The 16,448-nt window shown below is 56.6% G+C and overlaps 4 protein-coding genes across 5 annotated transcripts; all 4 read right to left on the bottom strand.

The window, feature by feature from the left end:
* Window positions 1-3,352: 3,352 nt before the first annotated feature.
* Window positions 3,353-5,648, bottom strand: LOC115903249 (sulfotransferase family cytosolic 1B member 1-like). 2 transcript variants are annotated; one of them, XM_030947567.1, is made up of 8 exons: window positions 5,577-5,648; window positions 4,922-5,070; window positions 4,564-4,692; window positions 4,378-4,475; window positions 4,072-4,198; window positions 3,900-3,994; window positions 3,644-3,824; window positions 3,353-3,572 (listed from the first exon to the last, which is right to left on the bottom strand). In XM_030947567.1, exons 2-8 carry the CDS (start codon window positions 5,067-5,069, stop codon window positions 3,460-3,462), a joined length of 891 nt encoding a protein of 296 aa, XP_030803427.1. In that variant the 5' UTR covers window position 5,070; window positions 5,577-5,648; the 3' UTR covers window positions 3,353-3,459. The 2 variants fall into 2 exon arrangements, with proteins under 2 accessions (XP_030803427.1, XP_030803428.1); XM_030947568.1 differs by lacking the exon at window positions 5,577-5,648 and having other exon boundaries at window positions 4,378-4,469; window positions 4,561-4,692; window positions 4,922-5,106.
* A 430-nt stretch (window positions 5,649-6,078) lies between these two features.
* Window positions 6,079-8,668, bottom strand: LOC115903234 (sulfotransferase family cytosolic 1B member 1-like). Its single transcript, XM_030947543.1, has 8 exons — window positions 8,582-8,668; window positions 7,548-7,696; window positions 7,240-7,368; window positions 7,031-7,128; window positions 6,798-6,924; window positions 6,626-6,720; window positions 6,370-6,550; window positions 6,079-6,298 (listed from the first exon to the last, which is right to left on the bottom strand). Exons 2-8 carry the CDS (start codon window positions 7,693-7,695, stop codon window positions 6,186-6,188), a joined length of 891 nt encoding a protein of 296 aa, XP_030803403.1. The 5' UTR covers window position 7,696; window positions 8,582-8,668; the 3' UTR covers window positions 6,079-6,185.
* Window positions 8,669-9,960: 1,292 nt separating this feature from the next.
* LOC115903593 (sulfotransferase 1 family member D1-like) lies at window positions 9,961-12,329 on the bottom strand. Its single transcript, XM_030948199.1, has 8 exons — window positions 12,011-12,329; window positions 11,363-11,617; window positions 11,163-11,288; window positions 10,961-11,058; window positions 10,741-10,867; window positions 10,568-10,662; window positions 10,307-10,487; window positions 9,961-10,173 (listed from the first exon to the last, which is right to left on the bottom strand). Exons 1-8 carry the CDS (start codon window positions 12,291-12,293, stop codon window positions 10,061-10,063), a joined length of 1,278 nt encoding a protein of 425 aa, XP_030804059.1. The 5' UTR covers window positions 12,294-12,329; the 3' UTR covers window positions 9,961-10,060.
* Window positions 12,330-12,415: 86 nt separating this feature from the next.
* On the bottom strand, window positions 12,416-14,904 carry AP5S1 (adaptor related protein complex 5 subunit sigma 1). Its single transcript, XM_030948200.1, has 2 exons — window positions 14,732-14,904; window positions 12,416-14,284 (listed from the first exon to the last, which is right to left on the bottom strand). Exons 1-2 carry the CDS (start codon window positions 14,878-14,880, stop codon window positions 13,858-13,860), a joined length of 576 nt encoding a protein of 191 aa, XP_030804060.1. The 5' UTR covers window positions 14,881-14,904; the 3' UTR covers window positions 12,416-13,857.
* Between the last annotated feature and the right edge of the window lie 1,544 nt (window positions 14,905-16,448).

Here is a 16,448-nt window from a genome sequence, read left to right as displayed (position 1 = left end):
GCTTCAGCAGGATTGGTTATCAGGCAGAAGGAGCTTAAGTAAATTACCCTCTCAACTGGACTTTTCAAAAGGAGGAAGTAATAAAATACAGGATGATGGCAACAAGGCATGGATTCTGTACTTGTTCAAGTCTTTGTTATGCTCTGGGAATTTAATGGTTGAGATGGTATTTCCCTTGCCAGGATATACTATAATGTTATTACAGAGCCAAGTTCTTTGGAAGACTTTGTATGCTAGAGGTAAGAAATATGTTGTCTGACAGCTAAAAATACTTTTTTACTCCCTTTATGGTCCCAGGTTTGTTACTATGTAACAAACAAAATTGTTTGTTACATAGTAGATATGTATATAAACTGTCAACAGGAACAAAGAGTGAATCTTGTGGTTTGTTTGCAGAGGTTTTCAAAAGTTGGTGTTGTCTGTGCAAATTTCCAAAAGTTGGTACGTTACCTGTGTTGGCTCTGTGGCCCTTGATTCTGGAGATCTAGGCAAGCGTTTAATAACCTGAAAATATCGGAATCTAAAGATGCATTTCAATGATTTTTAAGTATTGTCCATAATATTCAACAGGGATTTTTCTAAACCCTCAGAATCCAGGACTATTATGCCAGGGTGTTTCAACCATAATTTGGCCTTACAGCCAGGAATTTCACTACAGTCTCTCCACAGACCTCTGTATCCAGAGTAAGATTTTTTTTCAGGCTAATATAGCTTATTATATGAAGTCCTATAAGAAACTTATAATCTTCCCAGCAACTACTGAAAGGCCATGTTCATGTGAGCTAGAGCAGATCACAGAGCCATAGAATCCATCCTGAGCTGGAAGGGACTCACAGGGATAACTGAAGTCCAACTCCTGCCCCTGCAGAGGACAGCCCCAAGAATCACACCATGCCTGAGAGCATTGTCCAAATGCTTCTTGAACTCCCTCAGTCTTGGCGCTGTGACCACTTCCGTGGAAAAAAAACTTAGATGGGAACTTGTTTTTTGTTTCCAACCCCTTAGTATCAAATTCCTCCACAGCAAACAAGAGCAATTGCTAGGGGAACCGAAGAGTTAAAATTGTCTTGTTTCCATGGCCAGCTCTAAAGATGATACTCAGATTACTCAGATCAGAGAAGATAAGCATTTTGAGAGGATTAAAGTACAAAATCTAGTACATAAGAGAGAAGTGGAGCAGAAGAAAGTAGATGGTGTTAAGTGTCTGTATTTCACACATCTAACCGTTACTAACAGAAGTGCTGCAGACAGTGATGCAACCTCCGGCCTTGTTAAAAAACAACAGGCTTTTCAAGGCTAAGGCCCTCATGCAAAAGTTAGGCAATGCAAACTGATGTTTTCCACACACGGGTCTCTTCACCATTGTGCTGGCTGGCTGGGGCTTCCAGTGTGCATGGCACTTTGATTTCTAGGAAACCTCCATGCCAGCCAGCACCTCAGAAATTCTGGGCCAGGGTGGGAAAGGGAAGCTTTTGCCCTGAAGAAGCACCGAATGACTCTGTGCTTTCCCTTTCACTTAATGCAATGAAACAACTTCTGGTCTGAAAGGTCTGAAAGCAGACATTAAAAAGTCTTCACTAGCTTTTTTTTTTTTTGGTGGGATGGGGGGGTGTTGGCAGGAAGGGAGTATACTAAATTGGGAAAATTTCAAAGTTGGCTCATCCCTACATGCAGATGTGACAGGATTGAGCAATTCTGCAAAGTCACATGTGCATGCGCTCAGTAAAAGCACAAGTGCTTTGTAATCCCTGGGGTTTAGGGAAACTACAGCAAAATTAATGAGATGAAATTGCCTCACCATGACCATCTTTCTTGAATAAATTGTATCTTTTTACCTCTGCACTGTTATTGCAGGATGAAAAAAACAGGGTAAGTTTATAGACACTTGGATTTTTTCTTTCATTTTAAGATTCTATGAACTCTCTTCACTGCTGCTGTAATGCTGCAGGGGCACCTTGGCAGGTAAACAACAGCAATCAGGGTGACTGGCATGGAAGCCATTTCCACTCTGCAAAGCCAAAACATTAAAGAAGTGAGAGAAGGTTCAGGCCAAGCTTCGTGTCCCTGCTAGGAATCTGCATTGTTGTTGGAAGAATAGGTGCTGCACCCTGTTCTTGTCAGTGAGGAGCAGCAGCAGACTTGCCCAAGCTCCCTGCAGATGTGGCACACTCCTGTCTTGCCAGTATCTGTCCAATCTCCCAGGGAAAGCTGCATGCTATGGTGATGGGAAAATCTACAAATCCCATGGGTATGGACAAGATGAGACTCATCTAGACCAGCCCAAAAGGGAGGAGTTTCTCTCTCCATTCCACCTTTTCATGGATGTTTGCTGTTCATACTCCCATGGCAAGCCTTTCCGCGTCACTTTCCCAGTCATCCTGCCAATCGTTTGTTTTAGTGGGAGAGTTGCTGCTGGGGCAGGAAGGATCTGGGGAAAGAGCAGGGAGGCTGCAATGGCCAGGGCAGCCTGGTCACCAGACACCATTCCTGCCCAGGGTGCAGCAGTGATAGCACCAGAGGGCACCGCGGCCATCGCTGCACCCACTGCTGGGAACAGGGGTCCCAACTGCAGTGACAGGAGCACACCCAGAGCCCCAGCAAGGACAGGGGCCCCAACAGCGTGCCAGCATCACCCAGAGCAAGCACATCTTCCCTCGCCTCAGCACCCCTGGGGAGCAGTGAACTGGAACTGAATGCTGCCCTCACCTCCCTCTCAATATCCCTGGGGATATTGCAGGAGAGCTCAGAGCAGGGGAAGGTTTAGGGGTGGTGATTGCACTCCGAAGTACCCCAAACCCACCACCCAGGACCGCACACATGCAGCTCTGTGCAGCTGAGCATGGGCAGAGCACCCAGGCACACCCGTCTCACCTAAGAGCTGCTGCTCTACGCCGGGAGAGTGACACGGGGAAGGTGACACCAGGAGGGTGATAACAGGAGGGTGACAGCAGCAGTTTTTAAGGGCAGAGAGGCAGGGTGCTGAGGGCAGTAATGTTTACCAACGCTGTGGCTGCAGGGAAGGGAGGAGCGAGGGCAGGGAGAAACCGGCAGCCACTGACCTGCAGGCAGGGCCACAGAGGACATCTCAGCCCCACCAGTACTGCTCAGCCCCACAGGTCCCAGGAAACATCCTGCTGTGTGAGGGGGGGGAGGAACCCAGCATGTTCCCCACATGCAGTTTTGTCAAAACCTTCTGCAATCCCATGAGCTGCTGCTGGCAATCCCCCCACCACAGTGGCTGAGGGGGGACACCTGCTTGTCCCCAGCCCAAGAAGAGAACAGCAGCCTCAGGGGGACACCTGGGTTGGGATCAGCAGAGGCTCAGGACCGTGAGCAGCACCCCATGGCAGGGTCAGGGAGCACATTTTATTTCTCTCCAGCACTTCCAGGGGAGGGAAGGAACGGCAGCAGTGCCACCGCAGCACAGGGCAGATCTGGGGGGCGTCCGGCGGCGTCCCCTCAGATCTGAGTGCGGAAGCACAGGTCGGTGCCTGACATCTTCTGCGCATAGTCCTGCTCAAAGCGCTCGTTCTGGGCCACGGTGAAGTGGTTCTTCCAGTCCCCGGTGGTGCCTGTGGCCAGGAGAGATGGGGCTCAGCAGGGGCCGGGGCAGGCAGTGCGCCAGGCCCCCGCAGCCGCTCACCTTTGCGCATGAAGGGCGACACGCTCTGGTCCATGAGGTCAGAGGGAATATTGGTGTAGTTGGTGGCAGGGTTGTCCCTCATGGCCTCGAAGGACGTGTGTCGGGTGATGGTGTCCAGCGCCGCATCTGACAGCTTCTGCCCCAGGAACTGGGCCACCTTGGCAACCTCCCGGCGGAGGTCCTGTGCGACACAGGCTGAGACTCACCCCTCCTGCCACAGCCGGACCCCACACCACCATCCCCCCTGCCCCATCACCTCCTTCAAGTCCTCGTAGAAGAGGTAGAGGATGGGGTGATCCCTCCTGCGCTCCCAGTAGCCCTTGACGTGGTCGTACCAGGAACCATATGCCACTGCATGGGGAGAGCAGCCAGTAGGTGACAGTCCCCTGCAGGGGCCCCTGCATGCACTCAGGGGTGCCCTGTCCCACCTCTGCCAGCCATGAACTCCTCCAGGTACTCGGCCCATGTCCCAGGGTGTGGCAGCAACTTGTTCATCAAATCAAAGTGGTAGTAGGAGACAGCCACGTCCTTGGCATTGCGTCCCACATAGACCATCTGCAGATGGGCCATGGACATATGAGGGGCAGCCCCAGGACCCCCAACAGGAAGGACGTTCCAGCTCCTAGATCTCCCACGAACACTTAAGATGCTGGAGGTAGCAGTGGGGAGTCCTGTCTCAGGGGAACAGGGCTGCTGCAATTCCCTCCAGGGCTGGGACAAGGGTTGGGCGTTACCTTGCAGCGGTTCTCCCAGAAGGATTTGGGCAGGATATATGCCGGCAGGTGAGTCTTCACCACACGGGGTGAGGGCATGGTGGCCAGCAGGTCTGTTCCTGGGGGATCCCAGAGCAATTCCTCAGTGGGCCCTTGGCAAAGACCCTTGGGACTCAGCCCCTGTGGGGTACCCCTGCACCTCACTACCTGCTGCCATCTTCCCAGGGGCAGAGAACTCCAGCATGGGCACTCTCTTGCTGATAATGTCCCTCTTGCACTTCTCAGGATCTCCGCCTTGCAGGATCATATCCACAATCTCACTGACCCAGGTGGTGCCTGGGGAAAGGAAACCATAAAGGAAAGCAGCCAGGGCAGCATTGGGCGTCTCAGCACTGAAAATCCCTCAGACCTCAACCAGAAGCCATGGGGGACAAGAGAAATCCTACGCAACTCTGTCCTGACAGCCTCTAAATGTGCCGCATACACCCAGGCAGTGGGTCTCAGCTGAACAACACACTTGCCCACCCAGTACCAGCACATCTGGTACTGCCTTGAGGATGCTCACCAGATTTGGGATAGGTGACCACCACAATGTCCTCAGGGTGGCTCTGGAAGGTGTCAATCCGTTCCCAGTTGTGGGAAAAGGCATTGACCATGGGGATGCCGTGCACTGTGAGCTGGGGCTGCCGCAAGTAGGTGTCTGAATCGGCCATCCTGCTGGGGACAGGGACATGGGACAGGGATGGCTGATGAGGGCAGGTTCCCCCCGCCCCTCTCAGGGTGTCTATGAGCCAGGGCAGCCCGGTCACCTGGCCCTGTGCCTGCTCAGGGAGTGGCGGTGATAGCACCAGAGCACAGACCAGACGTCATCGCAGCCATCGCGGCACTCACCGCTGGGAACAGGGATCCCAGCTGTGGGAACAGGAGCACACCCAGAGCCCCAGCAAGGACAGGGGCACCCAGAGTGTGCTAGCATCACCCAGTCCTAGGGGACTAGACTAGAACAGCACCTCTTCCCTTGCCTCAGCGCCCCTGGAGAGCAGGGAACTAGTCCCTGGGGATATAGCAGGAGATCACAGGTCAGGGGAAGGTTTAGGGCTGCTGACTGCACACAAACACAAAATGCCCCAAACCCACCACCCTGGACCCTGCAGCACGCAGCTCTGTAGAGCTGAGCATGGGCAGAGCACCCACAGGGCACCCCGGGACACCCGTCTCACCTCAGACCTGCTGCTCTGTGCAGGGAGGGTGACGCCGGGACGGTGACTGCAGGAGGGTGACAGCAGAGGACAGGGAGAGTTGGGGCCTCCCTCGGTAATTGCAGGAAGGAGAAGGAAAGAGGCAGGGCGCTGAGGGCAGTAATATTTACCAGCCCAGCAGCTGCAGAGAGGGAGGAGCGAGGGCAGGGAGAAACCGGCAGCCACTGACCTGCAGGCAGGGCCACAGAGGACATCTCAGCCCCACAGGTCCCAGGAAACATCCTGCTGTGTGAGGGGACAAGGACACCTCTCACTGCCCACACCAACCCAGCATGCTCCTCCTACACAGTTTTGTCAAAACCTTCTGCAATCCCATGAGCTGCTGCTGGCAATCCCCCCACCACAGTGGCTGAGGGGGGACACCTGCTTGTCCCCAGCCCAAGAAGAGAACAGCAGCCTCAGGGGGACACCTGGGTTGGGATCAGCAGAGGCTCAGGACCGTGAGCAGCACCCCATGGCAGGGTCAGGGAGCACATTTTATTTCTCTCCAGCACTTCCAGGGGAGGGAAGGAACGGCAGCAGTGCCACCGCAGCACAGGGCAGATCTGGGGGGCGTCCGGCGGCGTCCCCTCAGATCTGAGTGCGGAAGCACAGGTCGGTGCCTGACATCTTCTGCGCATAGTCCTGCTCAAAGCGCTCGTTCTGGGCCACGGTGAAGTGGTTCTTCCAGTCCCCGGTGGTGCCTGTGGCCAGGAGAGATGGGGCTCAGCAGGGGCCGGGGCAGGCAGTGCGCCAGGCCCCCGCAGCCGCTCACCTTTGCGCATGAAGGGCGACACGCTCTGGTCCATGAGGTCAGAGGGAATATTGGTGTAGTTGGTGGCAGGGTTGTCCCTCATGGCCTCGAAGGACGTGTGTCGGGTGATGGTGTCCAGCGCCGCATCTGACAGCTTCTGCCCCAGGAACTGGGCCACCTTGGCAACCTCCCGGCGGAGGTCCTGTGCGACACAGGCTGAGACTCACCCCTCCTGCCACAGCCGGACCCCACACCACCATCCCCCCTGCCCCATCACCTCCTTCAAGTCCTCGTAGAAGAGGTAGAGGATGGGGTGATCCCTCCTGCGCTCCCAGTAGCCCTTGACGTGGTCGTACCAGGAACCATATGCCACTGCATGGGGAGAGCAGCCAGTAGGTGACAGTCCCCTGCAGGGGCCCCTGCATGCACTCAGGGGTGCCCTGTCCCACCTCTGCCAGCCATGAACTCCTCCAGGTACTCGGCCCATGTCCCGGGGTGTGGGTGGAACTTGTTCATCAAATCAAAGTGGTAGTAGGAGACAGCCACGTCCTTGGCATTGCGTCCCACATAGACCATCTGCAGAAAGCTTGGTGGCATGTGGGGACTTGCAAGCTCCCAACAGGGCAGGGAGCCCCCTTATGGGGGCTGGATCCCTCCAAGTATGTTCATTCCAGCCTGTTACCTTGCAGTGGTTTTCCCAGAAGGATTTGGGCAAGATATGAGCTGGGATGTGGGTCTTGATGATGCGAGGGGATTGCATGGCCTCCAGCTGCTCTGTGCCTGTAAGGATTTCCCCCAGAGGTGATCCCACTATGGTGGCCTCCCATACAAAACCAAACCTGTCCCCATCCAGCACCCATTGCCGCCCACCACCCTCTGCCACCCCACTACCTGCCGGTAACTTCCCAGGGGCAGCAAACTCCATCATGGGCACCCGGTTCACAATGTGATCCTGCTTGCACTTTTCCGGGTCACCGCCTTTCAGGACCATGTCCATGATCTCACTGACCCAGGTGGTGCCTGGTGGGGAGAGGTTGGGTGTCCAGCTGATGCCATTCCCACTGGAGACCCATCTCAGGCACCAGAGGGTCACCATCTACCAGCGTTGCCTTTTGGCACACCCCAGTCCCAGCCCAGGCACCTGCAGCATGGGCTCCCTCCCTGAGCCTGGCCCTCCTTTGGTGCCTGGGCACGCTCACCAGATTTGGGGTAGGTGACCACCACAATGTCCTCAGGGCGGCTCTGGAAGGTGTCAATCCGTTCCCAGTTGTGGGAAAAGGCATTGACCATGGGGATGCCGTGCACGGTGCGCCAGGGCTGCCGCAAGTAGGTGTCTGAATCGGCCATCCTGCTGGGGACAGGGACATGGGACAGGGCTGGCTGGAGCCAGGAGCATCATGGGGCCATCTCCTTCCTTGGGGGCCCCAAAATTCCTGCTGTACCCAGCCATCCTGGCCTTAGGAGGGAAACCATGCCCTGCTTGCTGGCATTGCAGGAGGTGGCACCTGTGTTCTGTGGGGGTTTTGGGGCCCAGGTGCAGTGCTGGGAGAGTGGAAGGGCATGGTCAGACTCTGGGGGCCTCCGGTCAGACAGGCAGTGGGCAGCTGCCCATACCAAGCTGGCAGCGCTGTTCCTGGGTATAAAAACTCTCAGGGGCATTCCTGGCTGGAGCGGCAGGCTGCTTTCTCTTTGCTTTTTCCTCCCCATCTCCGTATCGTACGGCAGCACACAGGAGGAAGTCTTGCTTTCAGGGGACTTGAGTGAGGGTTTGACAGAGACAGGAATGAGGAGCAGAACTCAGAACTCTCTCCCTGTGAAGCCTTTCCACCCACGGCTCAGGACAGAAACGCTGGACATGCCAGCGGCAAAACCCCCACGCTGTGATTTTTGGAGAGAAGCTTGGTGTCTTGCTCCCATCTCCTGGGGGCTTGCGGGGACACGGCGCCCCCGTACCCACCCCCGTTGGCCCCCGGCTTATGAGGCCAGAGCCCCCCGAAACGCCGTGCCCAAAGCTCCCCGGCCACTTGCCTCTTTTCCGGGCGCTCTGGCAGGGAGGAGGCAAAGGTTGCCCCGCCGCTTACGGGGCGGGATTTGTTAATTTCCTTCCCCAGCCCAGAAGATGGAAGCACCGGGGGAGGCCGCTGGGACAGGAGCCTGGAGCGACCCGGCCCCGGTGCTGTGGTGGGAGGAGCGCGGGGAAGGGGCGAGCGGGTTAAGGACGGTCCCCAAATACCTGTGATGAGCTGTCCGTGCTCAGCACCCGTCGGGACGCACACGGGCAGCGGGAGTGGAAATCACAGCTTCCCTCTCCACCCGCTGAAGTAAACAAAGGGAGGAAATCCCAACCCACATCCCGGGAGATTGAACATCATCACCCTGTCCTGGTCCAAGAGTCACCTGCGTGGACGTCCCCAGCTCCTCACACCGACGTGGGGCTTGTGAGCGGGATGTGGGGTTCAGGCTTTGGTTGTACCGCTACTCCACTCAAATACGGATCCAAAGTTTGCGGGGTTGCAAAGCACAAGTGCTCTTGGGAAAAGTGTTTAATGGTGCCGATGGTGGCGAAATGTTCTTCCTTACCTTAGCTGGGAGGGAGTGGGAAGCGCAGGAGAGATGGCAGCTGGGCAGGGCCAGCAGCTCAGCTGTTGGCACCCTTGAGAAAAACGTCCCTGATTTATCTCCAGGGCCAAGTTCCTGGTAAGATGAGGCATGCCACGGCAGGTGTTCAAGGGTTTTGCTGTCCACGTGCCAGCAAAATTGGCTGCATGTGCAAAGCCAGGAGCTGGGTAAGCACATCTTCCAGTGGAAGGCATCATGGCATTTACATGAATGTGTGAAAAGGATTTATTTCTGTGAGGCAGGTCCCTTCATAGCGCTGCTGCTCTTTAGCAGTTGGATCTGGGCTGCATCTTTCAGGATAGAACAACCCCATGAGGCTGTCTTGCCAAGAAGCTGCAGCCTTGGAAACTGAAGAACCAGCCAGAAATGGGGTGTAAATGGGGACGTGGGGCTCCAAAGCACACCCTTGCCCCCAGTGGGACAGGGACTGGTTTGCTCCAGGCATCCCAGATGCAGTGCAGCCAGGGCACAGTGCAGCCAGGTTGAAAGGTGTGTTCTTTATCCAGCAAGGACAGTGATGTTGCTGAGCCTAGCCACATAGCAGCAGGGAGCTGTTTCCCTTCACCTTTGTTCCCCCAGACCATGGGCTGCCAAGCTCCAGCTGGGCCAAGGAGAGCCTGATCACCACCCACTCGGTCAAGAAACCTGCCCCAACCCAGAGGCATGAAAGCTCCTGTGCATGCAAGGGCTGCGGCAGCACTGGATTCGCTGGTGCTCTGGGGATTTTCCACTCATCATCGATCTTTGTTGCCTCCAGGCACTTTGGTAGGCTGGGGCAGCCCAAGCTGGCAGGGGCCAGTGGTGGTTTCTGGGAAGGTGCCCACTCCTGGTGATGCCTGACCATCACTAAAAATCCCCTGTGTGCCCACCCTCTCTCCTGATGACCATGAAGGGGTTCCCAGACACTGCCTAGAGTTCAGGGGGTCCAAGCCCCACCCTCATTTTCCCTGAAGGCAATAACTCAACCTCTGTTTATCACAATTTATTGCAGGGGGAAAAGTGAATTAGTGCAAGAATCGCCATCTGGATCCATCCTCCCCACTGGGAGAGCAAGGGGGGAAGCACGGTCCTCCTGGGAAGGGAGATGAGCCCCTCACACTTCCATCTGGAAGTGGAGGTCAGAGCCTGCCATGAGCTCCTGGTAGTGCTGGTCGAAGCGCTCGTTCTGGGCCACAGTGAAGTGGTTCTTCCAGTCTCCAGAGATCCCTGGGGGCAAGAAAATAACTGGGGTAAATCCTCACACACATGACATATTCGCAGCCACAGATGGGGGCTCAAATACAATCCAGGGACATCCCTCCCAAATCCTCCACCACCAAACCCCCAGCTGAACCCCCACCTTTCCGGAGGAAGGGGGAGATGCTGTGATCCATCAAGGCGGGGAGCACGGTCTCATAGTTGGCAGCAGGGTTCTTCTTCATCTCCTGGAAGGAAGTGTGGTGCAGAATCCTATCCACTGTTCCTTCTGCCAACTCCTTGCCCAGGAACTGCAAGATCTTCTGCACCTCCTGCCGTGGGTCCTGTAGGGTGACTGACATGAGGAGGCTGCCAAAAAAGCTGGGGGGCAACCAGGGCTCCTTCCCCTACATCCCACCCTCACCTTTTTCATGTCCTCATAGAAGAGGTAGAGTATCTTCTTCTCCTGCTTCTTCTCCCACCATCCACGCACGTGGTCATACCAGGATCCGTAGGGCACTGTGGGATATAGTCAAGGGATTAGCTGGAAAGAGGGGTAGCAGGGGATGTCCCTCCCACAGGTGGCTCAGCTCACACCTTTGCCAGCCATGAAGTTCTCCAAGAACTCGGCCTTCGTGCCAGGGTCATGGTGTATCTTAGCCATCTGGTGGAAGTAGTAGTAGGAGATGGCAACATCCTTGGGGTTGCGGGCCATGTAGATAATCTGGAGAGAGCCAAGGATGTGTTTGGGAGGTACGGAGTGGTGCCTCCTCCCCACCAACCCAGATGGGGAGACAGGGAGCACCTGCCACGTTACCTTGCAGTCCTTCTCCCAGAAGGAGGTCGGGAGGAGCTGGACTGGGAGATGGGTCTTTACCAGCCGTGGGGATGGGGTGTTCTCCAGCAGCTCAATACCTGTGGTACAGGGGACTTAGAGGTGTGAACTCCAGCACCCTCACCCCCATGCTGGCTCTGTTCCCTCTCCACCCAAGCCAGGCAGCCAGGCTAGGGAAGCTCACCACTTGTTTCCCCAGGGGCCCTCAACTCCAGGAAGGGCACGCGGTTGTAGATGGCATCCCGTCGGCACTTCTCCACATTGCCATCCTGGTAGATCATGTCCATGATCTCGCTCAGCCACGTTGTGCCTGCCACACAGGGACAGCATTGCAAAGGCTGATGTCACCCCGTCCCCCCTGCATCCTTCCCCAGGACCACTCACCCGATTTGGGGTAGGTGGAGAGGAGCAGGTCGTCTGGACGGGCTTGGAAAGCCTTTACCTGTGGCCAGCCCTCGATGAAGCTCTTGTAGAGGGGGATGCCATGGAGGCTTCCCAGCTCCTGTGTGATTTCAGCTTCCTGCTCCATGGCTGACAGTGGGTCCACACAGCACTGGCTCTCTTCCCTGCTGGCAGCCTCCACAACCTCCGAACTGGATGGCACCTGTGCCAGGACTGTGCCTGGGGCAGTACTGGGTCCTGTGCCAGGACAGTACCCCATCAGGCAAAGTCCAGCCCAAAACACACGTGGCAGAGGTACTGCCAATGCCATGGGAGCACGCCCTGATCCCTGGTATGATACTTCGGTAACGTGGATGCTGGCCAGGCACTAAGCCCAAGCCATGAGGGGTCAGGAATGGAGCCCAGCATCACCTCTCCTCCCACCTGTCTGCACTTCTCCCCCAGCCATAGCCATGGGCTGTGCCATGGGGTTGTGGAGGTGCAGAGACAGCTTTGCCACCCAGGGCCCCCATACCTCTCAGGATTCCATGCGCTCTGGTGCCCAGGAGCCCTGGCACCTCCACCCTCCTGCCACACCCAAGCTGTAAAGGTTAAGGAGAGCTGGCTCAGCTACAGAGCACAGCTATGGACCTGGCTGAGGGTGCTGCAAGCAGAGGTAGCCCCCCTCTCTGCCCTCCTGAGTGCTCCTTTGATGTCTCTTGTAGGGAAGAGCTGCATAGGCTGATCTCCTCCATCCTCGATGATCTGATCCAGCAGGTTGTGCAGTACAGGAACCACCATGATGGAGTAGGTGCTGCTCTTGCTCCAGGAGGAGATCAAGGAGAAGCAGAAGCCAAGTGGTGCCTGGCCCAGGCCAGGTCAGTGGGGTCTCTGGGAAAGGAGGCACCAGTGCAGGACAGAGCATCTGGACCATTTGTAGAAATACAGTCTCACAACTCTGACCTTCTGTATCCAGTTGGAAGGGAGGGAGGGAGTTGGAAGATAGAAAATGGGTCTGTTACCCTGACAAAAAATACATGTAACATTTTCATCTGATGATGAGGAAATAACATTATGACCTTTACTTAAAACTGAAATACAGATAATGGACAGGGTCAGCAAACTGCTACCAAAACGGTGCCATATTTGGTGACCATGATATCAAAGTTCCAGGAAAAGTCTGGCAGACTTACATGGGTTGGAAACATACAGGGCAATTCCCACGACAAAGAATTGGGAAAAGATGATTCTTCATCTCCTTCAATTCCCCCTGAATCTACTAGACCTCAGGGTGGAAAGGAAAACCACACACAAATAACTATCCCATTTGATCCAATTCAGGTGGCTGATTTGCAAGAGAATTTTGGCCATAAACCAGGTGATACTGAAATCCAGCAACTGGAATCCTATCAGTGAAGACACAGTAATGGCCCATACATTCAGATTCCAGTTGATTCTCATCAACAATTAATTGCTAACACCATTGAAACACTCCAGGACAATGTCTCTTTGGCTCTTGGTTGTAATCAAGCCAGTTGTGGGTGCAGCATGTGACAGCTGCTATCACATGGGAAGGTGAAGACGGTGCTCCCTTCCCCTTAAGGGGGGGATGCCACAGTGGGCTGCAATGTCCCCACACCTCCAGCACACAGTGAGATCCCCTGGCGCAGCCAGAGACCCACCATGGCTGAAGCCCAGTGCCCAGCACCCCTCCTCAGGTGCCCCAGCGTTACTGGTGCAGTTACAAAGGAAAGCACTTTGGGGCCTGGCAGTGCCTAGCCTGTTCCCAGCACAGTGGTGTAAGAGCTGTGCACGCCAGTTCCAGGCTCCCTGGATTTCCCAGCACCCAGAAACTGCTAGGGTAGGATCCTACTCCCCACTGCACCCTGCAGAGCTGGGTAGGTGGGTGCCACTCCTGCCACCTCCCAAGGTGTCACACACGCCCCCTGGCCCCAAGCAGCACCATCTAGGGAGAAGCACCCTGCTGTGCCGGGCACAAGGCTACATCCTGCCCCAATGCCTGTTTATTTAATTCCCCCACACAGACCCCCACACAGAGACCCCAATGCCCCATGGCCGGATGCACACCCCTGCTTGTCCCATGTACCCTGGCAAGGTCCCATCCCAGAGCCATGTCTCCCCTGCCAGGAAACCCTGCCTGCCCCACAGTGCCCAGCTGGGGTAACAGCGTCCATTCATGGTCACGTGCAGCCTCCACCCTCTGTCATGTGCACGTGGAATGGTGCAGGAATGCAGTGCAGGAAACTTGGCACTGTCCTAGCTCCAGGTGGATTTATGGGGATGGCTATTAGCTCTCCCATGATGGTGTTAGGGGATAAATGGATTAAAACCCTGCTCTTAGCTGGCTCATTGCTCTTTATACCAGAACTATGTTTCTCATCCATCCCACTGGGGCTTGATGACCACCTCAGATCCCTCCCTTGTCTCTCATCCCTCAAAAATATCTGGGGGTGGTAGGCAGGAATGTCATCTGTGGCTCAGCGGGATGCTTTGAGACCCAGCTCTCGGTCCATTGCCTGGAGGAAACGCTCGTTGAGGAAAAGCATCTGCCCATGGGGCAGGAGTCGGTCCAGGAGGCCATCAGCAGCATCAGGATGGAGCAGGACGTCAGCACCGGGGCCGAGGAGGCGCAGGGAGAGCAGCAGGCGGGGAGCCAGGCGCCGCAGGGTGATCTCAGCCAACGACAGATTCTCCTGGGGTTCACAAACCAAGGCGAAGGCGAGGGCCAGCACCGATAACCAGACTACTGTCACCCGCTCAGGGAATGGGTCTCCGGGGGGCATCTGGAAAACACCCCCTGGAGCATCTTGGAGGGACACCGGCTCATCGGGTAGCTGGCGAAGCTGTGGGGAGGACGGGCGCCCCAAGGATGCCTGAAGCAGTTGACACTGGGAGGCCACTTGCCTGAAAGAGAAAAGGGGGACACTAGTGTTAAAGACCCCACCTCATCCAGGGACAGTGACCCCTCTGTTGGGAGAACGAGGGAACAGGGTCCCAGGGGTCCTGCCGAGGCCAGGATCTCCAAAAGGGTGGATCCCATGAAGGAAGGAGCATGGGGCATGGACCTGGGGTTCTCGCTGAGCCCTGTTCCCCGAAAGGGGAGCTGCCACAGGCTCTACTCAGGAATGGAAGGCGTCCCACAGTCAAGGGGTGTCCCAGCCCTGGGGGTCAGGCAATGCCCAAGAGCCTTCCCATCAAACAAACTGTGTATATCACGGCTGTGGGGAGGGAGGAGAGGGAGAAGGCGTCTCAAGTTCAGAGGGCTCAGGAGACGGAGAGCACACGGTGCCGGCTGTCCCACCCGCATGCGCAGGAAGGGGATTCCCGCGGGGGCCGATGTCCCGCGAGTACCTGGCCACGGCCAGCAGCTGCTCCTTGCGGCGGAGGCGCTGCCGGGGGCCCCCGGGGCCGGCACCGGGGGGAGTCCCGAAGGTGCGCGCGTACAGCACGCGGCAGGGGGCGGGCCCGCCCGGCGCCAGCAGCACGAACGCCCGCACCATAGCGGCTGCACGGCCCCGCCGCGGGCACGGCACGCCGGAAGCGGCGGCGCTGGCCCGGAAGGAGCGGCCCTCGCGGTGGGCGGGGGGGCGGGGCGCCCGGGCGTGCGGGTCACGATTGGCCAAGGCTCGGGGGCAGCGAGAGCTGATTGGCGGGAAAAGGCCGGTGGGCGGGGAAAGGGCGCGCGGCCGAGGCGGAGGTAGTGTCCCCTCATGAGGGAGCCCTGGCAGCCTCTCTGCAGGCGCTCTGCTCCTGTCCGTGTTCCCCTCCCGGGGTGTCTCCGTGGGTACGAACACGGAATGCCGCACGGGGTCTGTGGCTCAAAGTGCCAGCACAGCATAGTTTTGGGATCTAAGTGCGGGAGGGAGTGTGTGTCCCTGGGAAGGGGGTGGACACGGCTAGGGGAGGACAGGGGGGTAAATGTGTCTTGAGGTGGCTCGGGGGACATGGCCAGGGCCGGCATGGAAAGGTGCTTGTCTTGAGTGGGGCATATGGATGAGTGTGTGGCTGGCGCTGGGGCATGGAGGGGCCTATGGCCAGAGGGGCCATGGAGAGGGACATCTCTGGGTGGAGGCATGAGACTCTTCCGTGAGACCTTTCCAGCCACGGAAAACTTGTTTTCTGCCTGAAATGGCTTCAGTGGCAAAGCTGGTTTTTGACAGTTCTTTGTGGCTGTGGCTGGTTATTCATGGATTAAAGGTGAGAACTGGAGGGTGTGAGGGTCTTTCTGCCGTGTTTGGGGTATGTTTGGGGAGGCGACGACCCAGCTGTGGTGTCCATATTCAAACTACGGTATCCATCCCAGGCATGGTGTCTGAAAGGAATAAGATGAATGTGTCTTTACAAACAGACCATGTGAATCTGCTTGTAGATAGGCTAGGAACTTTAATAGATAGAGAAGTAACAGAAGAAACTGTTAGTTCTAGAAAATGTTACGAATCAACACTGTTGCTTAGCCAAGGCCGTGTGAAATTCCTGAACATACAGAAAAAGAACAAAGACTTAATAGAATTATGAATACCTTTATTGTTCTTCTTTCTTTTATATATCAAAGAGGGGATGCCTACCAGAGCGGGGTGTAGAGAGGGCGATTTGGGAAGTCTGTACCTTCCGAGTACCTCAGCCAATGGGGAAGAGGAAGAGGGTGATGCGGCCAGGAATTTAGGATTAAAAGGGGGCTGAGTCCCCCAACGGTCTGAGACCCCATGGGAAATTTCCATGGCCTCTCCCTTTTGGACATAAACCTCTGACACGGTGGATTCATGTTCCTAACAGTGTCCCTCCCGGAGCTGACTCCCAGGAGTGGATGGCCAGCCTTATCCTCACGCAGCCTTGCTGTGTACATATATCCCAGAGCAGCGCCTGGCTGGCTGCGGGCCGGGCGCTGCCGCTGCCGCCCCGGGACTGCGGGGTCGCGCCGCGGCCGCCAGGCGGCGCCCGGTGCGGGACAGGGGCGCGCCGCCCAGTGCCCGCCGCGGCCGCCAGGGGGCGCCGCCGCCCCGGGGCCGTGGGAGCCTGAGGGGCCCTTCCCGCGGGTCCCGTCCCAGGTCAGCCCCCTGGCGACCCTTCC

This window comes from Camarhynchus parvulus, chromosome 4 (genome assembly GCF_901933205.1).
Source record: "Camarhynchus parvulus chromosome 4, STF_HiC, whole genome shotgun sequence".
Taxonomy (NCBI): Eukaryota; Metazoa; Chordata; class Aves; order Passeriformes; family Thraupidae; genus Camarhynchus; species Camarhynchus parvulus.
This window is presented reverse-complemented; position numbering and strand designations above follow the sequence as displayed.